This window comes from Xiphophorus couchianus, chromosome 4, assembly GCF_001444195.1.
Source record: "Xiphophorus couchianus chromosome 4, X_couchianus-1.0, whole genome shotgun sequence".
In the NCBI taxonomy this organism is placed as follows: Eukaryota; Metazoa; Chordata; class Actinopteri; order Cyprinodontiformes; family Poeciliidae; genus Xiphophorus; species Xiphophorus couchianus.
The window spans coordinates 12,401,821-12,425,052 of NC_040231.1; the positions used below are offsets into that span (position 1 = coordinate 12,401,821).

A 23,232-nucleotide genomic window follows, 5' to 3' on the forward strand; every position below is an offset into this window, starting at 1 on the left:
TTTCCCTGAACTGAGTCTAAAAACGTTTCATGGGTTTTACATCACATGAGGAGGAACATCAGAAGTAATTTATTTATTCAGTTTTTGTCTTTATTTTACATCAGAAATGAACATGCAGCATCTAAACTCTGCAGCTCTGGAGTTACTCTTCCTGATTTATTTCTAGAGAACTTTAAACTGCAACAGGACCAAAGAGCTGTGCACAAAAATAATGAAACAGAAGTCACATAATACATTTAACAAATAATAAAATCCTATTAATTTAAAATAACACATTTTTAATAAAGATACATGAAATAAAAAGTTAAATAATTAAAAACAATTTAAAAGTAAAAATCTGGAATGAAAGAAGTTTTAAGGAAATATTTAAAAACAGGTAAAACTAATAAACATGTTTATTATGTAAAACTTCTCAGAAAATACAATGTGGTTTTCAGAAGTTTAAACATGACAGAAGTTCTTTGTAAATTTTATCGTAACATCTGGAAAAAGAAAAAAAGATGTCTGTAATAGGGGTTGCACCGACTACCCGACTAGTCAGTTCTTTACAATGTCTTTTTACGAGGCCAGTCGACTAGTCGCAATCACGTGACAAAACTAATTTTTTCAAGAAAATGAAATAAGGCCAACTAGATGAGTTTGTCAGACATCTCAATTTGTAGAAAAATGTAAATAATTTACCAAAGAGAAACAGAAAATTCCAGCAAGAGCTGCAGGAATAGGGGCATTGTGTGGTGCATTGCATGGCGCAGTGCTTAGGGCGGCGCCTCACATACAGAGACTGTAGACCGAAGTGGTCTAGAGACCGACTCCTGTCCTCGGGTATTTTGGCCCATTCCTCACTGCCCCACTTCCCTCTTCCTGCCACTTCCTGTCGGAACACAACTTCAAATTAACACATTTATAAATGAAAGTTCACAATTATTCAAAGTAAATAAAACACCTTCATAATCCCAAATATTCTGAAAAATATTTAGTTAATCCATTCTTAGATAATATTCATATTCTAACCAAACTCTTAAAGACCTTTACACAATCAGTACATTATATAACATATGAGGTGAAATTACTATTATTAAAGGATCTCAGTAATTTAAGTAAAAAAAGTTAAACATATATTACAAAGATTCATTGTACAGGTAGGGATTGAAACTGATTACTTTCATTAATCTTGATGAAATGGATTAGAGTTAATAATGAGCTAAACTTCTTCAAACGTTCATAAATCTGAGTATTAGAAAAGACTAACAAGAAATTACCTTTAATATGACATTACAAGCCTACAGAAAGTGATGTTGACTTGGTTTACTGTTCTGTAAAAACACAAAATCTTACCAAATTGTTTTGGTCTAGTTTCCAGTGCAAATGTCTTAGCTCACTTGAAATATGACATCAACAAGTAACTTTTTAGCATCAAATAAGAGTTTGTTTAAAGTGAATAATTCCTCAAAATTGGTTTTAAAAAAAGTACTAGATCCACTGGCAGATTATTTCAGTTAAAACTCGTACATTTTTGCCAATATTAAGGAATCATTTGCTTAAAAGAAACTCCTCCATCTTGCTGAAAAGTTAGATTTGTCTATTTCAAGTCTACTAAGATATTTGTATTAGAAACTGGACTAAAAATGGTGGAAATTGGTGCATTTGCAGTGTGAGGTGATGGATTTCTGTTTTTATTATCCTGCTGTTTTTTCAAAATCAAAACTAAACTGCAGTGTTTCACACATGGCGATCATGAAAACGGAATGGATGACTAGCATGTAGGCTAACATGTAGACTTGATCACATTTTGAAAACCTCTGAGCTTCACTGAATATCAAGTTTTATATTTTGTCGTTTATTATGTAATGATTGATTGGAACATGTCATGTTTATTTCAAAGCTGATTGAGAGTAACATTTGCTTTTGATTAATATTTTAAATGTTGTGGCACAGTTTGAGTCTTTTGCTAAGAAAATGTGTCACTTTGACTTTAAGTCCTGCTGTTCAGCCTCTTGTGTTCACAAATGTATCAAAGCAATCAAGAAAAACAGTAAAAGCAAAGAATCATGGGTGATGAAAGAGGTCTGTGTCTTTATTAAAAAGAATCACATTGGTTAAAATTTTACCATAGTTTTCTTTTAAATGTGTTTTAAAAATCTGAATTGTTTTCATTTAATTAGGTGAATTTCTGTGAGTTGAAATTTTTTGTAGTAATTTTGCATTTACAACAAATGCAAAAGCTCTTCACCACCCAACACTGTAATATTGTTCTTTTTCAATATAAAAGAAGCAAACCCTTTTCTGTATATAGAGGATCATTTTCACAGCTCATTAATAAACATAATGATTCTAGTCTTTAGTCAAAGGCAGATGTGAATTCTTGTATATTGGAAACCAAACAGATTTTTCTTAAAACAAGGACGAGTCGCTCTTTCTTCAGATAATTAGTTTTTTTTTTCATCATGTTGCAATCAAGTTTTCTCTTTAGCAAAACTCACTGCAAGCTTGTGCACTGCAAAAACAGAACATTTCCCAATTATTTTTAGTCTATTTTCTACTGCAAATCTCTCAGTTAATTTTAGATAAAGCAAAACTAACTTACAAGGAACTTTGAGGCAAAATATGTTAGCTGCTTGTTTTGAGTCAATTCCTTAATATCGATGAAAAAGTTCTAGTTTCATTTGCTGATTAGTCAAGTAATTATAGGAGGAAATGTTTTGTTATTAATGAAATAATCTGTCAATGGAACAAAAACTCTTCAAGTTTCTTTAGAACGATGAGATGTTAAAGTTTCTCTGTATGCAGATGACAGCACGGATCAGATTCTGTTCTGTGATTGGTGGCTTTCTTTCCAGCAGGAAGTCATGAACAGAGTTTAAAAGCTGTTGCAGCCCTTCCGATATTCACAGGAAGCTGGACCAGCAATGGCTCTGCTGAAGGTTCTGCTGCTGCTGGGGCTGGGGCTGGGTGAGTCGGAAACATTGGAGACACTTCCACTGGTTCCATTGAGGCTGCTGCTCTCTGTGATTCTCAAACTTCTCTCTGTTTCTGTTTCAGGCTGAAACATCTTTGCATATAAACTGTGATGCTTTTTAATCTTTAACTGTTTATCCTTTTTCTGTTCTTGTTGCCATGTTTGCTCCTGATTTCTGAGTAAAGTCCTCCTTTTTCTTCTTCAGGTGTTTCAGTGAACTCAGATGTTTCTTTGCAGAAGAGAATCATTGGAGGTCAAAACTGCCATGACACGGAGCGTCTTTATCATGTTCGGCTAGAAAGCAGCAATGGAACTGATATGAGCCGCTGTGGAGGATCTCTGATCCACCCTGAGTGGATCCTGACTGCAGCTCACTGCTGGAAGTCGGAGCCAGGATGGTAGGAAAGAAACATGAAGACAGTTTTATCTGCAGATGATCAGGTTTTCTGTCTGTTCATTATAATCTAATATTTTATGCAGGACTAACGTAGCAGTGTTGAAAGTTCATCCACGGACTGCTGGGGAGCAGAGACAGATGATTCGACAAGCTCCTGTGATTTATAGTCGTAATTTCCAGCACCATGACATCATGTTGCTGAAGCTTGAGACACCAGTAACAGATGTCCCACTTCCTCGGCTACCAGACCGCAGGTATCGTCTTGGTAGGTAAGTCTTTCTCTGATCAAATACATGACTTCAGGTTTTCTGTCTTCACTCCTCCAGTCCTGCTGCCTCTGCTTCAGCACACCTGAGTCAGGTAATCAGGCCACCAGCAGAACCAGAACCCATTTAGCTCAGGTGTGTTGGACCAGAGACACATGTAAAGGACGCAGGACACACTGAGGACTGGAGGTGGACACTCCTGTGTCAGTGGATGAAGCCCTTCATGGATTTATTTTCTGTTCTTTCATTGTTTTGAACAATACATTTTCTACATTATCTTTTATTTTTACTTTTATTCTTGTGTTTTAGAGGCGATGTTGTTCAGCTGGCAGGAGAGGGAGCAACAACAACCGGCCCCAATAATCGGCGATGTGAGAGAAATATTGAAGTTATGAGAATAAAATCTTTGTTTCTGTCTCTACAGAGAAGGTTGAGTTAAGGACATTTTATGATTCTCATGTTTCTCGACAGTAATTGGTGCTGCTATTCCACCACATCTTCAATGTGTCGACATGGAAGTTGTTGGTCCTTCCCGCTCCGTGCCGTTAAGTGGGTCTATATTCCGTATTGAAGCACCAAACAAGGATATCTGTTATGTAAGTTTGTTTCTTGAATATCTTTCTGCAGCGATTAGAAGACTTTTCTGTTTTACAACATAAATAAATATATTGATATAAATTTTTCTACAGGGCGACGATGGTGGAGCAGCGATGCTCAGCGACAAGATTTATGGTGTGATTTCTTTTGGTGGACCACGCTACGCATGTCAGAGACCAGCCGCATTCTTGGATGTGTGTGAATACAAGGAGTGGATTAGAAGAATTACTGGGCGTAAATAAAACATAAACTATCATGAAATAAAATCCTTATAACATTTTCTTTCACATGTAATTTTATCTTCATCAGTTTGATCCACATGTTTGTAGAATTAGAATAAATCAATAGTTTAGTTTTTTCTCACCTGATCTTGACCTCCCTAATGGAGCTTTCTCTTCACCTCAGAAATGAAAAATAAATCAATAAATGCATGAAAAAGAAACATTTCCTGGCTGATCGTCTTTACATTCATGGTTCAGTTTGTTCACTTGATATTTTCCCTGAACTGAGTCTAAAAACGTGACATGAGTTTTTATTCACATGAAGAGGAACACCAGAAGTAATTTATTTATTCAGTTTTTGTCTTTATTTTACATCAGAAATGAACATGCAGCATCTAAATTCTGCAGCTCTGGAGTTACTCTTCCTGATTTAGTTCTAGAGAACTTTAAACTGCAACAGGACCAAAGAGCTGTGCACAAAATTAATGAAACAGAAGTCACATAATACACTTTACAAATAATAAAATCCTAATAATTTAAAAATAATCATTTTTAATAGAGATACAAAGAAATAAAAAGCTAAATAATTAAAAACATTTTAAAAGTCAATCTGGAATGAAAGACGTTCTAAGAAAAATATTTAAAAACACGTCAAACTAATTAATGGTAGCTTCTGGTTGCCACAAATTTGACATAAAAATGATTGAAAACATTCCTCTTTTGCAGTTAAAGTGTCATTGCTGATTTATAATTTTTAAATTTAGAACGTTTTGTTGTGTTACATAAAGCTATAAAAAAGAATGATCTTAAACACATTAAGAGAAACATTAAAATCTAAATTACATGGTAATAATGTAAAACTTTTCAGAAATTACAATTTGATTTTCAAAAATTTATACATGACAGAAGTTCTTTGTAAATTTTATAGCACATCTGGAAAACAAGTTTTTATTTGAAATTATACACAAACATCTGATCCAAGCAAACTCTTTTTTTCGCACATTAATAAGTTGTCTGACAGTCATAACACACCATTCAAAATGTGTAACCAAACAGCACAGGTCATTGAACCTGAAATGACATCATAAAACTTATTAATATGCTATTTACGAATATATACAGATACACACACTACCATAAAAGAGGACGGATTGATGGGGAGCACAGGTAGTCAGAACAACAATCAAGACGATTCTTTGCATTTTACAAAATAAACTTCCTGATTAAATCCAAAATGCACTATTTATTCTTAATTTTTTTCTCCCTCTTCTGAATGGATTAAATAAAATTTAACAACATTGTCATTCTCAAAAGACGACTGCTACAGTTTTAAATATATAATCTAAAACTGTCCCAACCATTTTTTTGGGCTCCTGAATGTCTGGAGGCCCCTACCAGCAGCTACTGAGTTTTCTTTTTCTTGATTTCTCAGTCTTATAATTCTAGATCTCAGAGGTGCTAACATAGAAAAATGACAGAGTTAACCCCTCTGAGCTTTCTTGATCTTTAAAACAGTCTGCAGCCAAGTTGTTATAGAGGTTAAACAGTCAGATATTAAGGTTTATTTAGTAAAATAGCAGCAAATTTACTTATTTCATAACTTCATAACCAGAGACCTTCTCTCCTCTGGTCTGTTTAACAACTTCAGTCTCAGATCAACTCAGCCCTCCAGGACTGTCAGCAGCAGAAACAGCAACATTAAACCTATCAGGGAAACATAAACTACATTTGTTTTGCATTGTCCCCAATTGATGACAGTGATATAGTATGATCTGATTAAATATTAGATTCTTGACAAATATGGGTTGTTGCTATGTTGTTGTACAATATTTTAAGATCTTGTTCAGTGTGCCCCTTTTTAACTTTGAGCCCTTGTCCCTCCAAAGGTCTCTGCACGGCCCTGAGTGCATGTGAGCAGATAAAACAGAGAAAAGACAAAGAGTCCTTTTGTCCATAACAGAGTGTTCCTTATGAATTTCTTGTCTATAAAATTGTAAGATTCATAGTTTCTTTTACAAAGGACATTTGGTTCCATGAGTCTTTTTGCTTTTCACAATGGAGCATTAAGGGTTTTTTTCTATTTATGTTTGTCCTTAACTTGATCTTTGTTAGCACATTAGCTCCACTTTACAGCAAACTAACTTTTAGCTAAATAAAACTATTATTTTTTGATTAGCAGATTGATATGTAATCACGTCTCTAATTAGTCAAATCTCAGACTGACATCAATAATCCAAATAGTATTAACAATTTGAACTTATTTCTATGCAACCAGGAATATTTTATTTAACTCTTTCTAGAGTAATGATTTTGTCGTTCATTTAATTCTTCATATTTAACAGCAGTGACATGCAGTGAGGTTCATAGCTGGTGAAGCACTGACTTAATCATAATCATATTTACAAATATAGACACTTTGCAATTTATTTTTACGAAGCTGAGGTTGGTTTCCAACTCCAGTTTTTGATTCGGGAAATGGCTAGGGGCGATTCCACCTAATTTTTCACTATCTTCCGCATCTTTAATCTACTCTAGTGCCAAATCTACAACACCCAGACACTTCAAACTTGGACTGGATTTGTCTGCTGTACTAGAGGAATATTTGGGGCCCACGTCCTCCTAAGTCCGGCCCTGCTTTTTCCATGCAGTTTTGTTTGGGGTTTGTGAATATATTTTCTTTAATAAACTGCGATTTTTACCCTTTTTTTCCATCGTGGTCAAACTAGAACTACTCTAATTCCAAAACCACAACACCTAGACACTTCATACCTGGACGCTATTATTTTCAACTAATAGAGTATTTAAAACCATGCTTGGGATTTGTAGAACTTCAGTTAGCCTGCTGCAGAAGATCTTTCTGTCATGAATTGCAATGTGAGGTGGTGAGGCAGATGATTCAGGTTGGAGTGAATAAAAAGAAATGATGATTTTAATGAAGATGTCAGCAAGAAAATTCACGCAGCACAGATAGAGCGGAAGGTTAAGAACTTTCAATCTGGTAGCAACCGGTGACAACAACTGACAGCAGAACAGACGCAAGACCAGACAGACACAACGAGGAGCCGACAAGGATCACAGGTGGGATTAAATACACAGGGAGACAATCAGGGGAAACAGAAGACAGGTGTCAATAATAAAAGGGTGGACAGGACAACACAGAGACTCCACAAAAATAAACACACAGAAAAACTCAAATCACAACACTTTGCTTCCAACAGCCATCACCATCTAGAATAAGTCTTTGAAGAATTAATGAGTTACACCAACATTTAATTTTCCTTTGGGATTAATAAAGTGATTTTGAATTAGAATAGAATAAAACAAACCGCATGGAATAAGCAGGGCCGGTCTTAGGAGGGTGTGGGCCCCTGGGCTTGAGCCAAGGTGGGGGCCCTACTTAATCATGATCTATCTATCTATCTATCTATCTATCTATCTATCTATCTATCTATCTATCTATCTATCTATCTATCTATCTATCTATCTATCTAATGTTAGTTATACAATATTCACCCCATGGTCACCGACTTAGTAACTTGATGATGACAGTGATATAGTATGATCTGATTAAATATTAGATTCTTGACTAATATGGGTTGTTGTTATGTTGTTGTACGATGTTTTAAGATCTTGTTCTTTTCCTTTTTAACTTTGAGCCCCTGCCCCTCCTAATGTTTCTACACGGCCCTGTGTACATGTCAGCAGATAAAACAGAGAAAAGACAAAGAGTCCTTTTGTCCATAACAGAGTGTTCCTTATGAATTTCTTGTCAATAAAATGATAAGATTCATAGTTTCTTTTACGAAGGACATTTTAGTTACAATAGTCTTTTTGTTTTCCACAATGTAGAATCTTTGCTTTTTTTCTATTTTTTTGTATTGATGTTTGTCCTTAACTTGATCTTTGTTAGCACATTAGCTCCACTTTACACCAAACTAACTTTTAACCACATAAAACAGATGTTTTTTTAATTAGCAGATTAATATGTAATCATTAATCTTAGTGAATTCACAGACTGTGATTTTCATCTTTCCGCCATATGTACTTTAACTAAATTTTCTTGCACTTGCATTTAATGGCCACTAGTGGTTTCAGTGTATTGTGTGATGCACTAGAGTCCACTTTAGTTAACTATGGTAAAATTTAAAAATTTTACCATAGTTTTCTTTTAAATGTGTTTTAAAAATCTGAATTGTCTTCATTTAATTAGGTGAATTTCTGTGAGTTTAAATTTTTGGTTGTAATTTTGCATTTACAACAAATGCAAAAAAACATCAATCTGAAAACAAGGACGAGTCGCTCTTTTTTCAGAAAATTAAGTTTTTTTTCATCAAGTTTGCAATCAAGTTTTCTCTTGAGCAAAACTCACTGCAAGTGTTGCACCCTTAAAAAGAACTAAAAATCTCAAAGGTCTTCGCTTTTGTGCAACTTTATTAAACAAAATCCACGGTTCGAGCATACAGCGGTTTGTTCAGTTGATATTTTTCCTATAGTTTTCTCTCTTTTCGTATATATCCCCAGGTCATGAACTTTCAACTATCATCATGCATTCTGTCCTTCTTAAAGGGCATTTCATGACAGAAATCTATGACAGAAATCTATGAAATAAAAAATAATAAAGTAGTTTGAGCACATATTTTGTCATAAACCAAATAAATTGTTCGAACTAAATACTAAATCAAATGAATGCTTGCCCAATAAAATAATTATACCTATTAATTTAACATGATCACGTTCTTAACATATTTCCAGGGCTCTACACAAGCTTGTGCACTGCAAAACTAGAACATTTCCCAATTATTTTTAGTGTATTTTCTATTGCAAATCGCTCAGCTCATTTGAGATAAAGCAAAACTAAGTTAGAAGGAACTTTAAGGCAAAATATATTAACTGCTTGTTTTGAGTCAATTCCTTAATATCGATGAAAAAGTTCTAGTTTCATTTGCTGATTAGTCAAGTTATTATAGGGAGAAATGTTTTGTTATTAATGAAATAATCTGTCAATGGAACAAAAACCAGTGGTGGAGAAAGTACTCATACAATGTACTTAAGTAAAAGTACAAATACACAGACAAAAATTTACTCAAGTAAAAGTCAAAGTACCACATTATTATTTTACTTAAGTAAAAGTAAGAAAGTACAAGCTTTTAAAACTACTTAAGTATTAAAAGTAAAAGTACTTGCCGACCATAATACCTAACGGCTTATATAATGTAATTAAGTGTACCTATCGTATTTAGTTTTAATAAATCAGTAATGTACCATTTTAATGAGCAATGCTGTTACTTGCAAGTTCATGCTAGCTTATAACAATATACAGTAATCGTATTTATTTACTGCAGTCGAGTTCAACAAAAAGCTTGCTAAGATTACATAAAACTTCACTAACACAAATTAATTTAACATCGATAGCGTTTAGCAACTTAACTTACCTCAATATGTTTTTTCAAATTTGATGGTGAATTTTTGAAAGATAGAATTTCATGCTTTCGGGGAAGGCAAAGGCGGTATTGGAATCTCCAGGAAGCGTTTTTTGACCCAGTTATTTCAAAGAAATCTTTTAAATAAGGCCATGGGTGGGGCAGGTCTTCTGGAGGATGACTATCCTTGGACTCCATTCTGGGAGTTAATGATTCTGCAGGTCCTGCGTACTGTGCTGCTCTTCTTGAGGGAGGGCCTAATGGTTATTTCCCGCTTTGGATTGGTTCAGCGGACTGATTCTGCTCTCGCCATTGGATACTTTCAAACTAACGAACAAATCAAAAAACTGAAATGCGTCTTGGATGTAACGAGTAACAAAACGCTATATAGAAATGTAGTGAAGTAGAAAGTACAGATACTTACTGTTAAATGTAGTGGAGTAAAAGTAGAAAGTATCCATTATTAAATCTACTTAAATAAAGTACAGATACACGAAAATTGTACTTAAGTACAGTAACGAAGTACTTGTACTTCGTTACTTCCCACCACTGACAAAAACTCTTTTCAAGTTTCTTTAGAACGATGAGATGTTAAAGTTTCTCTGTATGCAGATGACAGCACAGATCAGATTCTGTTCTGTGATTGGTGGCTTTCTTTCTAGCAGGAAGTTGTACACAGTGTTTAAAAGCTGCTGCAGGACTGCAGACATTCACAGGAAGCTGGACCAGCAATGGCTCTGCTGAAGGTTCTGCTGCTGCTGCTGGGACTGGGTGAGTTGGAGACACTGGAGACACTTCCACTGGTTCCAGTGAGGCTGCTGCTCTCTGTGATTCACAAACTTCTCTCTGTTTCTGTTTCAGACTGAATCATCTTTGCATATAAACTGTGACGCTTCTTAATCATTAACTGTTTATCCTTTTTCTGTTCCTGCAGCCATATTTGCACCTGATTTCTGAGTAAAGTCCTCCTTTTTCTTTTTCAGGAGTTTCAGTGAACTCAGATGTTTCTCTGCAGAAGAGAATCATTGGAGGTCAAAACTGCCATGACACAGAGCGTCTTTATCATGTTCGGCTGGAGAGCAGCAATGGTACTCATATAAAGCGCTGTGGAGGATCTCTGATCCACCCTCAGTGGATCCTGACTGCAGCTCACTGCTGGAAGTCAGAGCCAGGATGGTAGGAAAGAAACATAAAGACAGTTTTATCTGCAGATGATCAGGTTTTCTGTCCGTTCATTATAATCTAACCTTTTCTGCAGGACTAACAGAGCAGTGTTAAAAGTTCATCCACGGACTGCTGGGGAGCAGAGACAGATGATCCGACAAGCTCCTGTGATTTATAGTCATAATTTCCAGCAGCATGACATCATGTTACTGAAGTTTCAGACACCAGTAACAGATGTCCCAGTTGCTCGGCTACCAGACCGCAGGTATCGTCTTAAAAAGTAAGTTTTTCTCTGATCAAAAACATGACTTCAGGTTTTCTGTCTCCACTCCTCCAGTCCTGCTGCCTCTGCTTCCAGCACACCTGAGTCAGGTAATCAGGCCACCAGCAGAACCAGAACCTGTTTAGCTCAGGTGTGTTGGACCAGAGACACATGTAAAGGACACAGGACATACTGAGGACTGGAGGTGGACACTCCTGTGTCAGTGGATGAAGTCCTTCATGGATTCAGTTTCTGTACTTTCATTGTTCTTCATAACAATTAATTTTCTACATTGTTATCGTGTATTTTTAAATGTATTCTTGTGTTTTAGAGGTGATGTTGTTCAGCTGGCAGGAGAGGGAACAACAACCACCGGCCCCAACAATCAACGATGTGAGAGAAATATCGAAGTTATGAGAATAAAATCTTTGTTTCTGTCTCTACAGAGAAGGTTGAGATAAAAACATTTTTATGATTCCCATGTTTCTCTACAGTAACCCCCGATGCTGCTATTCCATCACATCTTCAATGTGTCGAAATGAAAGTTGTTGATGTTTCCCTCTTCGTGCCATTAACTGGGTCTATATTCCATGTTAAAGCACTGAACAAGGATATCTGTTATGTAAGTCTGTTTCTTGAATATCTCTCTGCAGCGATTAGAAGACTTTCCAGTTTTACAACATAAATAAATATATTGATATACATTTTTCTACAGGGCGATGCTGGTGGAGCAGCGATGCTCGGTGACAAGATTTATGGTGTGATTTCTTTTGGTGGAGCAAATGCTTGTCAGAGACCTGCTACAATCTTGGATGTGTGTGAATACAAGGACTGGATTAGAAGAAAAACTGGGCTTAAATAAACTATCATGAAATAAAATTCTCATCAAATTTCCTCTCACATATAATTTTATAATTGTATGTTCAACAGTTTGATCCACATCTTGGTAGAATTAGAATAAATAAATATATTTGTTTTTCTCACCTGATCTTGACCTCCATAATGGAGCTTTCTCTGCACATCAGAAATGAAAAATAAATCAATAAATGCATGAAAAAGAAACATTTCCTGGCTGATCGTCTTTATATTCATGGTTCAGTTTGTTCAGTTGATATTTTTCCTGAACTGAGTCTAAAAACGTGACATGGGTTTTACATCACATGAGGAGGAACACCAGAAGTAATTTATTTATTCAGTTTTTGTCTTTATTTTACATCAGAAATGAACATGCAGCATCTAAACTTTGCAGCTCTGGAGTTACTCTTCCAGATTTAGTTCTAGAGAACTTTAAACTGCAACAGGACCAAAGAGCTGTGCACAAAAATAATGAAACAGAAGTCACATAATACAATTAACAAATAATAAAATCCTAATAATTTAAAATAACACATTTTTAATAAAGATACATGAAATAAAAAGTTAAATAATTAAAAACAATTTAAAAGTAAAAATCTGGAATGAAAGAAGTTTTAAGGAAATATTTTAAAACAGGTAAAACTAATAAACATGTTTATTATGTAAAACTTCTCAGAAATTAAAATTTGGTTTTCAGAAGTTTAAACATGACAGAAGTTCTTTGTAAATTTTATCGTAACATCTGGAAAAAGAAAAAAAGATGTCTGTAATAGGGGTTGCACCGACTACCCGACTAGTCAGTTCTTTACAATGACTTTTTACGAGGCCAGTCGACTAGTCGCAATCACGTGACAAAACTAATTTTTTCAAGAAAATGAAAGAAGGCAAACTAGATGAGTTTGTCAGACATCTCAATTTGTAGAAAAATGTAAATAATTTACCAAAGAGAAACAGAAAATTCCAGCAAGAGCTGCAGGAATAGGGGCATTGTGTGGTGCATTGCATGGCGCAGTGCTTAGGGCGGCGCCTCACATACAGAGACTGTAGACCGAGGTGGTCTAGAGACCGACTCCTGTCCTCGGTTATTTTGGCCCATTCTTCACTCCCCCACTTCCCTCTTCCTGCCACTTCCTGTCAGATTGCTGTCAAATAAAGGCAACTAGTGCCAAAAATTTCCTCACAAAGAGAGAGAGATTTTAGAGTTTTAAAAATACATTTATTCACTCAGTAGTGATCCACAGGAACATTTAACACAACTTCAAATTAACACATTTATAAATGAAAGTTCACAATTATTCAAAGTAAATAAAACACCTTCATAATCCCAAATATTCTGAGAAATATTCCATTCTTAGATAATATTTATATTCTAACATAACTCTTGCTCTAACCAAACTCTTAAAGACCTTTACACCATCAGTATTCTGTTCATTATTGATTTAAAATGTTCTACTCAAATAAATTGGAAGCTTTGCTTGACTAAGAAAAAAATTTAACAACCGTCCAATTTTCTTCTTTCTTTTGCCATATAAAAAACCCAAAATAAAAGACTGTTCTGTGAAATTTTCTCCAAATAATTTCCAAATATCTCTTAGTAATGTAAATAAATCCATTATTCTGAAACATTGTACAAAACAATGAAAGATAGTTTCTCTTATTAAACAAAAGGGCCATTTATCTGAAACAGCAGGATTATTAGTAGAAACAAAAGCATGAACCACAATAGCACCATGCAAAATTCTCCATTGTAAATCACCAACAATTTTAGTCAATGGCTTATAAACAACCCTCATACAGGTCTGACCTCAAGACCAACTTTAAAGAAATCTCTCCAAGGAGTATCTCTTTAATCTTTTATTTTACTTTGTTCAAAGCCTTAACACATTTCATATATATTATCTTTCTATTTACAGAATCCTACTGAAGTTCTTTCTCCAACACTAATTTCTTGAGCTCCTTCCCCAGCTTCATCCAGCGGAGCTCCATTGACAGTATCCGCTGATGTCCCTGGCTCTGGGTTTTCGTTAACCTGAGCAGTTTCTTTTTGAACCTTTTCAGGGCAATTACGAACTGAATAGCCCTCCTGGTTGCATCTAAAACACCTCATAGCTTCCGCTGTCGCGACAATAGTGTGATCAAAGCAGTCAACCTTAAATTTCATCACTATGCTCAGTTCCTCAATATCATTTTTGAGAATCATAAACACTTATTGCTGACACGATCTGACTGTGGTGTGACAATTCCTTCAGCAAACACATCCTCGCTGTTGAAATGGGGCAAATTAGACACGATGATCTTTTTTTGCAGGTTTTATTAAAGGGAAAACAGTAGTTTGAGTATTTCTCAAAACAATCCCCCTCTCAACTACACTGTTCACCTTGTAAATAGAGTCCAAAACCAAAACCACCGCATTATTCATCCTGGACGCCGCCTTCACACTTTCACACCCGACAAGTTCCCTAACAGCCAAACCACACTCCTCAACCAAAAATCCACTATGTTTAATAAATTGAAAGACTCCCCAAGACCAGTAAGTCATATTTATTTACCTGATTGAGAACACTTGCAACATTAATGTAACTTAAAAAGATATGGGAATCAGAATTAAACAATTGTTTCTCAGAGGAAGAGTGGGGTGCAGTAGTCAAACAAATGTTAAAGCCCATAAGGGATACGTTTCAAACAAATGATACTGAGCTGAAAAAAACAACTGTTGCTCCTAAGAGCAGAATATGATAAACAGTCCAGTTTCAGAGCTGAATCCAGTCTCTTAAGATTAAAACAAAACTTCTACAAAGGGACAAAGCTGGAAAACTTCTAGCTTGGTAAATCAAACAGCTTGAAGCAACAACAGCGATCACATCAATCGTAACACAGTATAAAACTCTAATAGATCCAAGGGATATTAATAATGCTTTAAAGATTATTATCAGAAATTATACAATACTCAAAGCAATTTAGACCAAATGGAATTAGATAAGTTAGTGAATGGGCTACATATCCCTGTCATTGCAGATGATTATAGAGTTGACTTAAATATAGAAATAAATAAAGAGGAATTAGCACAGGCCATTGATGAAATGAGATCTGGTAAGCAAGCAGGACCTGATGGTATCCCATTGACCTTTATAAAAAATTTAAAGATAAATTGTTGTCACCCCTTCTTTATATGTTTATGGAGTCATTTAAAAATGGCAGCCTGCCTCCCTCTCAGAATCAGGCTCTAATTATTCTGCTGCCAAAACCAGGTAAAACCCCTAATAAGTGTGAAAACCTGAGACCTATCAGTCTACTTAATTCTGATCTCAAAATCATTTGTAAACGATTGGCAAAACGGCTGCAAAGAATTCTACCAGGCATAATAAATAAGGATCAAAATGGTTTTATAGTTGGGAGGCAAGGGTATCACAATATTAAAAGGGTCCTGAATATTATCTGGCTCAGAAAGAACGCTAATGATACAACTCTTCTTTCATTGGACATGGAAAAGGCTTTTGATAGGGTTGAATGGCCCTATCTTTTTAGCATATTGAAAGGTTGGGTTGTGGAAGTAGCTTTATTAAATGAATTAAAATATTATATAATAATCCAACTGTAGAAATAATCTCAAACTAAATATTTTCAAGGGTGATTCAAATCAGGAAGGGTTGTCACTAGGAATGCCCTCTCTCCCTTACTATTCACACTAGCAATTGAGCCATTGGCATCAGCTATTCGCCTGCATCCGCAGATCCCCGGGATCACGGTGGGCCCCACAGAACACAAAATCTGTCTATTCACGGACGACGTCATTTTATTTCTAACAGATCTGAAACAGTCAATTCTGGCGGTGATGGAAGTGATCCAGGAATTTGGGAGAGTCTCAGGTTACAAAGTAAATAATACAAAATCTTCTATTCCGTATTAAATGTAGGTGAAAGGACTAATCCCATCAGTGAGGTTATGCAATTTAAAGTAATGGAACATTTTGAATATCTGGGTGTCCAGATTTTCCCGGAACTACATCAGGTTGTCAAATCTAATTACAAACCCCTAATGAAAACAATAGCTGCCTCAACATCCCTGCTGATATCCCTATTGGGAAGAGTTAATGTACTGAAAATGAGTATACTACCAAAGCTATTATACCTTTTTGATAGTATTCCCCTGCCGCCTCCTCCTGAATTATTCATTTGGCTAAAAAAAACATTTTGGGCTTTATGTGGAAGAATGGAAAGTCTAGGTTACGCCTCTCTTTGCTTTATTTACAATTTGAAAGAGGGGGGTTAAAGTGCCCCAACTTTAAATTTTACTATTGGGCCACACAATTAAGGACTATCATGTTTTATTTTGCAGATAAAGATAATCCTCACTGGGTAGAAATGGAGTCCCATAACTTAAGTTTAGCTCTTCCATTATTCATATACTCCGACACTCCAACGAAGTTACAGAAATATACTACAAATCCTATTCTGAAAAACATGATTAGAATCTGGCAGGATTTTAGAAAATACCTCGCGGAGCCAAATAGCATGTTCCAATTTGGTCCAATATGGGGCTCCAGGTAAGGCAGATGGAACATTTAGGCTCTGGGCATTGCAAGGCTTAAAAAATATTGGTGACCTTCACCCATCAAATTTTGATATATTTTTTGTCATTTGGAGAGTTACAAAACAACAGTTCAAGCTAGATAAAAAGCATTATTTCAAATTTCTTCAATTGAGAAGTTTTGTCAAAGCAAATTACAGTAATCTTAACAAGCCTCCCCTTACATTGCTTGAAAAATTAAAGATTCGGAATAAATCAAGAAAGGGCATCATTTCAGACTTTTATAATGTGCTGATAATAAGCTTATGAACTGGAATATGAACCTATCATCAAATATCAGTGAACAGGATTGGGAAAGGGCTTGCAATAAAACCCACACAATGTCTATAAATAGCCGTCTTAGAATTCTACAATTTAAATGGCTAATGCGTGTATATGTTGGCCCTGTGCACTTAAATAAATACAATAATAACATCCCAGATCTTTGCATAAAGTGTAATTCTAAAGGGACTCTAATACACTGCATGTGGGAATGCAGACAAATCAAAGCTTTTTGAACAGAGGTGAAAGATATCATTGAAAAAATTCTCTCAAAGCAAATATCACTGGATCCTAAATTGTTCCTGTTAGCTTTATACCCTGAGAAGCATAACTTTAGTAAATCAGAATGTGCTTTTATAGATATAAGCTCATTATCTGAAAGAAATTATTGCTTTGGCTTGGAAAAATGCCAACAGAGCTAGTGCCATGCAGTAGATAAAGCAGATGTCGTCTAATTTGCCGCTAGAAAGAATAACATATATTAGGAAATATAAACAATGTCTTTATGAGAGGCTTTCGGGTCCTTTCAATAATTTTATTAAGGACTTAGACTTGGCAGAGGGTTTGTTTGAGTTTTGATTTGCTGGAACTTGCGGTGTGCCATGCTTAATAGAAGTGTACAATTATATCTAACCTGGTTGTAATTTGATTGAATATCCCTGTTTTTGAGAAGCTGTTTTTTGTTCTTATGACTGTTTTTTTCCTTCTTTCTTTCCTTCTTTCTTTTTAATTTCCCTGATATGAGAAAGAGTAATTGCTGTCATGTCATGTAATGGCTACAGGTAAATCTTGTTCATATGGTTACATGATTGTATTTCTAAAGTGGAAAATTTCAATAAAAATATTTTGGTAAAAAAAAAACATCAACCTGAAAACAAGGATGAGAAAATTACCACTTATTTTTAGTCTATTTTTTTAGTTCAAATTTCTCAGTTCACTTGAGATAAGGAAAAACTGAGCTTCTTGTTTTGAATCAATTCCTCAATATTAATGAAAAAGTTTTGTTTCATTGGTTGATTATTTAAGTTATAAGAGGGGAAAATGTTTGGATATTAGTAAAATATTCTGTCAATGGAACAAAAACTCTTCAAGTTTCTTTAAAACAATGAGATGTTAAAGTTCCTCTGTATGCAGATGACAGCATCAATCAGTTTCTGTCCTGTGATTGGTGGCTTTCTTTCCAGCAGGAAGTTGTGAAAAGAGTTTAAAAGCTGCTGCAGGACTGCAGACATTCACAGGAAGCTGGACAAGCAATGGCTCTGCTGAAGGTTCTGCTGCTGCTGGGGCTGGGTGAGTCGGAGACACTGGAGACACTTCCACTGGTTCCAGTGAGGCTGCTGCTCTCTGTGATTCTCAAACTTCCCTCTGATTCTGTTTCAGACTGAAATATCTTTGCATATAAACTGTGATGCTTTTTAATCTTTAACTGTTTATCCTTTTTCTGTTCCTGCAGCCATATTTGCACCTGATTTCTGAGTAAAGTCCTCCTTTTTCTTTTTCAGGAGTTTCAGTGAACTCAGATGTTTCTCTGCAGAAGAGAATCATTGGAGGTCAAAACTGTGATGACACAAAGCGTCTTTATCATGTTCGGCTGGAGAACATCAAGGGTAATGAAAAAATCCGCTGTGGAGGATCTCTGATCCACCCTCAGTGGATCCTGACTGCAGCTCACTGCTGGAAGTTGGAGCCAGGATGGTAGGAAAGAAACATGAAGACAGTTTTATCTGCAGATTATCAGGTTTTCTGTCTGTTCATTATAATCTAACCTTTTCTGCAGGACTAACATAGCAGTGTTAAAAGTTCATCCACGGACTGTTATGCTGCAGTATCGGGTAATCCGACCCACTCCTGTGATTTACGACCCGGGCCATGACATCATGTTGCTGAAGCTTCAGACACCAGTAACAGATGTCCCAGTTGCTCGGCTACCAGACTGCAGTTATCGTCTTAAAGTGTAAGTCTTTCTCTGATCAAAAACATGACTTCAGGTTTTCTGTCTTCACTCCTCCAGTCCTGCTGCCTCTGCTTCAGCACACCTGAGTCAGGTAATCAGGCAACCAGCAGAACCAGAACCCATTTAGCTCAGGTGTGTTGGACCAGAGACATGTAAAGAGCGTAGGACACACTGAGGACTGGAGGTGGACACTCCTGTGTCAATGGATGAAGCCCTTCATGGATTCATTTTCTGTTCTGTCAGGTTTTGCGGTGTGAGTGGTGGTGAGGCAGAGGCAGCAAACCCAGGTAGCGATAAAGTAGATGATTTAATAAGATGCAAATTCAAAAGTCCAGAACACAGAAGCAGAGAGCAATGATCACTACAGGTGACAACTGAAAACTAGACGTACACGACAAGGAACAAAGAACACAGGTGGGGTTAAATACAGAGGGTAATCAAGGAGACAAGAAACACCTGGAAACAATCAAGGGGAGACAGGACAACACGGAGACTCAGAGACACAGAAACTCAAAATTAACACAGATAAGGAACAGAGCCTGACACTTTAATTGTTCTTCATAACAATTAATTTTCTACTTTGTATTTTTACATTTTATTCTTATTGTGTTTTAGATTTGATACAGTTCAGCTGGCAGGAGAGGGCGCAACGACAACCGGCCCCAATAATCAGCGATGTGAGAGAAATATTGAAGTTATGAGAATAAAATCTTTGTTTCTGTCTCTACAGAGACGGTTGAGGGAAGAACAAGTTAATGATTCTCTTGTTTCTCTGCAGTAACCCCCCCCGCTGCTATTCCAGCACATCTTCAGTGTGTCAACATGAAAGTTGTTGGTGTTTCCCTCTTCAAGCACAGTCATGGGTTTATATTCCATGCTGAAGCACCGAACAAGGATGTCTGCTATGTAAGTTTGTTTCTTGAATATCTCTCTGCAGTGATTAGAAGACTTTTCTGTTTTACAACATAACTAAATATGTTGATACAAATATTTCTACAGGGTGACACTGGTGGAGCAGCGATGTACAACGACAAGATTTATGGTGTGATTTCTTTTGGTGAAGAACGCTATGCATGTCAGAGACCAGCCTCAATTTTGGATGTGTGTGAATACAAGAGGTGGATTAGAAGAAGAACTGGTCTTCAATAAAAAACATAAACTATCATGAAATAAAATCCTTATAACATTTTCTTTCACATGTAATTTTATCTTCATCAGTTTGATCCACATGTTTGTAGAATTAGAATAAATCAATAGTTTAGTTTTTTCTCACCTGATCTTGACCTCCCTAATGGAGCTTTCTCTTCACCTCAGAAATGAAAAATAAATCAATAAATGCATGAAAAAGAAACATTTCCTGGCTGATCGTCTTTACATTCATGGTTCAGTTTGTTCACTTGATATTTTCCCTGAACTGAGTCTAAAAACGTGACATGAGTTTTTATTCACATGAAGAGGAACACCAGAAGTAATTTATTTATTCAGTTTTTGTCTTTATTTTACATCAGAAATGAACATGCAGCATCTAAATTCTGCAGCTCTGGAGTTACTCTTCCTGATTTAGTTCTAGAGAACTTTAAACTGCAACAGGACCAAAGAGCTGTGCACAAAATTAATGAAACAGAAGTCACATAATACACTTTACAAATAATAAAATCCTAATAATTTAAAAATAATCATTTTTAATAGAGATACAAAGAAATAAAAAGCTAAATAATTAAAAACATTTTAAAAGTCAATCTGGAATGAAAGACGTTCTAAGAAAATATTTAAAAACACGTCAAACTAATTAATGGTAGCTTCTGGTTGCCACAAATTTGACATAAAAATGATTGAAAACATTCCTCTTTTGCAGTTAAAGTGTCATTGCTGATTTATAATTTTTAAATTTAGAACGTTTTGTTGTGTTACATAAAGCTATAAAAAAGAATGATCTTAAACACATTAAGAGAAACATTAAAATCTAAATTACATGGTAATAATGTAAAACTTTTCAGAAATTACAATTTGATTTTCAAAAATTTATACATGACAGAAGTTCTTTGTAAATTTTATAGCACATCTGGAAAACAAGTTTTTATTTGAAATTATACACAAGCATCTGATCCAAGCAAACTCTTTTTTTCGCACATTAATAAGTTGTCTGACAGTCATAACACACCATTCAAAATGTGTAACCAAACAGCACAGGTCATTGAACCTGAAATGACATCATAAAACTTATTAATATGCTATTTACGAATATATACAGATACACACACTACCATAAAAGAGGACGGATTGATGGGGAGCACAGGTAGTCAGAACAACAATCAAGACGATTCTTTGCATTTTACAAAATAAACTTCCTGATTAAATCCAAAATGCACTATTTATTCTTAATTTTTTTCTCCCTCTTCTGAATGGATTAAATAAAATTTAACAACATTGTCATTCTCAAAAGACGACTGCTACAGTTTTAGATATATAATCTAAAACTGTCCCAACCATTTTTTGGGCTCCTGAATGTCTGGAGGCCCCTACCAGCAGCTACTGAGTTTTCTTTTTCTTGATTTCTCAGTCTTATAATTCTAGATCTCAGAGGTGCTAACATAGAAAAATGACATAGAGTTAACCCCTCTGAGCTTTCTTGATCTTTAAAGCAATCTGCAGCCAAATTGTTATAGAGGATAAACAGTCAGATATTATTAGGGTTTATTTAGTAAAATAGCAGCAAATTTATTTATTTCATAACTTCATAACCAGAGACCTTCTCTCCTCTGGTCTGTTTAACAACTTCAGTCTCAGATCAGCTCAGCCCTCCAGGACTGTCAGCAGCAGAAACAGCAACATTAAACCTATCAGGGAAACATAAACTACACTTGCTTTGCATTGTCCCCAAATGATGACAATGATATAGTATGATCTGATTAAATATTAGATTCTTGACTAATATGGGTTGTTGCTATGTTGTTGTACAATGTTTTAAGATATTTTTCAATGTTCTGCGTTTTAACTATGAGCCCCCACCCCTCCACAGGTCTCTGCATGGCCCTGTGTCAGCGTGCAGCCGTGTACATGTCAGCAGATAAAACAAAGACAAAGAGTCCTTTTGTCCATAACAGAGTGTTCCTTATGAATTTCTTGTCTATAAAATCATAAGATTCATAGTTTCTTTTACGAAGGAAATTTTAGTTACAATAGTCTTTTTGTTTTCCACAATGTAGAATCTTTGCTTTTTTTTCTGTTTTTTTGTATTGATGTTTGTCCTTAACTTGATCTTTGTTAGCACATTAGCTCCACTTTACACCAAACTAACTTTTAGCCACGTAAAACAGATGTTTTTTTAAATTAGCAGATTAATATGTAATCATTAATTTTAGTGAATTCACAGACTGTGATTTTCATCTTTCCGCCATATGTAATTTAACTACATTTTCTTGCACTTGCAGTTAATGGCCACTAGTGGTTTCAGTGTATTGTGTGATGCACTAGAGTCCACTTTAGTGGTCTGTCTACATTTACAAAATAAAAACCCATATAAACACAAGAAAATTGCTTTTGGATAGCTGTCCACTGGCTGCTATACATGAAATTGGTTATTTATAGACAGATTATATTACAGGAAATAGGAATGTAAAATGATGGCATTTCATATAGCTGAACGTTTCACAGGCTTGTGAGAGTTACCACTTGACACGTTACTTGTTTGTTAATGGTCCGCTGGTTTGGGATCATGTTATCACACTTACATTTTCCAGCTGGTTGTAATACGCATGGACAAGGTTGGAAAAGTGTGAACATCTTTAAGTGACACATTTTATAACATATGAGGTGAAATTACTATTATTAAAGGATCTCAGTAATTTAAGTAAAAAAAGTTAAACATATATTATAAAGATTCATTGTACAGGTAGGGATTGAAATTGATTACTTTCATTAATCTTGATGAGATGGATTAGAGTTAATAATGAGCTAAACTTCTTCAAACGTTCATAAATCTGAGTATTAGAAAAGACTAACAAGAAATTACCTTTAATATGACATTACAAGCCTACAGAAAGTGATGTTGACTTGGTTTGCCGTTCTGTAAAAACACAAAATCTTACCAAATTGTTTTGGTCTAGTTTCCACTACAAATGTCTTAGCTCACTTGAAATATGACATCAACAAGTAACTTTTTAGCATCAAATAAGAGTTTGTTTAAAGTGAATAATTCCTCAAAATTGGTTTTAAAAAAAGTACTAGATCCACTGGCAGATTATTTCAGTTAAAACTCGTACATTTTTGCCAATATTAAGGAATCATTTGCT

General features: G+C 35.3%; 3 protein-coding genes across 3 annotated transcripts; all 3 read left to right on the plus strand.

Annotated features, from left to right (window-relative positions):
• The first annotated feature begins 2,883 nt into the window (after window positions 1–2,883).
• On the plus strand, window positions 2,884–4,464 carry LOC114143473 (trypsin-like). Its single transcript, XM_028015550.1, has 6 exons — window positions 2,884–2,949; window positions 3,162–3,354; window positions 3,437–3,622; window positions 3,929–3,990; window positions 4,091–4,215; window positions 4,309–4,464. The coding sequence occupies exons 1-6, from the start codon at window positions 2,907–2,909 to the stop codon at window positions 4,456–4,458; spliced, it is 759 nt and encodes a 252-aa protein (XP_027871351.1). The 5' UTR covers window positions 2,884–2,906; the 3' UTR covers window positions 4,459–4,464.
• A 6,100-nt stretch (window positions 4,465–10,564) lies between these two features.
• On the plus strand, window positions 10,565–12,183 carry LOC114143479 (anionic trypsin-2-like). The gene is made up of 6 exons (XM_028015556.1): window positions 10,565–10,628; window positions 10,841–11,033; window positions 11,116–11,301; window positions 11,615–11,676; window positions 11,778–11,905; window positions 11,999–12,183. The coding sequence occupies exons 1-6, from the start codon at window positions 10,589–10,591 to the stop codon at window positions 12,143–12,145; spliced, it is 756 nt and encodes a 251-aa protein (XP_027871357.1). The 5' UTR covers window positions 10,565–10,588; the 3' UTR covers window positions 12,146–12,183.
• A 5,955-nt stretch (window positions 12,184–18,138) lies between these two features.
• On the plus strand, window positions 18,139–20,291 carry LOC114143492 (anionic trypsin-2-like). The gene is made up of 6 exons (XM_028015573.1): window positions 18,139–18,276; window positions 18,489–18,681; window positions 18,764–18,940; window positions 19,556–19,617; window positions 19,719–19,846; window positions 19,940–20,291. The coding sequence occupies exons 1-6, from the start codon at window positions 18,240–18,242 to the stop codon at window positions 20,087–20,089; spliced, it is 747 nt and encodes a 248-aa protein (XP_027871374.1). The 5' UTR covers window positions 18,139–18,239; the 3' UTR covers window positions 20,090–20,291.
• Window positions 20,292–23,232: the final 2,941 nt, after the last annotated feature.

What these genes read in the sequence shown, in the direction of transcription:
- LOC114143473 (XM_028015550.1), top strand. Translation starts at nt 2,907, where the DNA reads ATGGCTCTGCTGAAGGTTCTGCTGCTGCTGGGGCTGGGGCTGG. An exon ending in GCTGCTGGGGCTGGGGCTGG is followed by an intron (nt 2,950 to 3,161) that starts GTGAGTCGGAAA and finishes TTTCTTCTTCAG; the next exon opens with GTGTTTCAGTGAACTCAGAT. An exon ending in TGGAAGTCGGAGCCAGGATG is followed by an intron (nt 3,355 to 3,436) that starts GTAGGAAAGAAA and finishes TATTTTATGCAG; the next exon opens with GACTAACGTAGCAGTGTTGA.
- LOC114143479 (XM_028015556.1), top strand. Translation starts at nt 10,589, where the DNA reads ATGGCTCTGCTGAAGGTTCTGCTGCTGCTGCTGGGACTGG. An exon ending in TGGAAGTCAGAGCCAGGATG is followed by an intron (nt 11,034 to 11,115) that starts GTAGGAAAGAAA and finishes CCTTTTCTGCAG; the next exon opens with GACTAACAGAGCAGTGTTAA. An exon ending in CGGCCCCAACAATCAACGAT is followed by an intron (nt 11,677 to 11,777) that starts GTGAGAGAAATA and finishes GTTTCTCTACAG; the next exon opens with TAACCCCCGATGCTGCTATT.
- LOC114143492 (XM_028015573.1), top strand. Translation starts at nt 18,240, where the DNA reads ATGGCTCTGCTGAAGGTTCTGCTGCTGCTGGGGCTGG. An exon ending in TGGAAGTTGGAGCCAGGATG is followed by an intron (nt 18,682 to 18,763) that starts GTAGGAAAGAAA and finishes CCTTTTCTGCAG; the next exon opens with GACTAACATAGCAGTGTTAA. An exon ending in CGAACAAGGATGTCTGCTAT is followed by an intron (nt 19,847 to 19,939) that starts GTAAGTTTGTTT and finishes ATATTTCTACAG; the next exon opens with GGTGACACTGGTGGAGCAGC.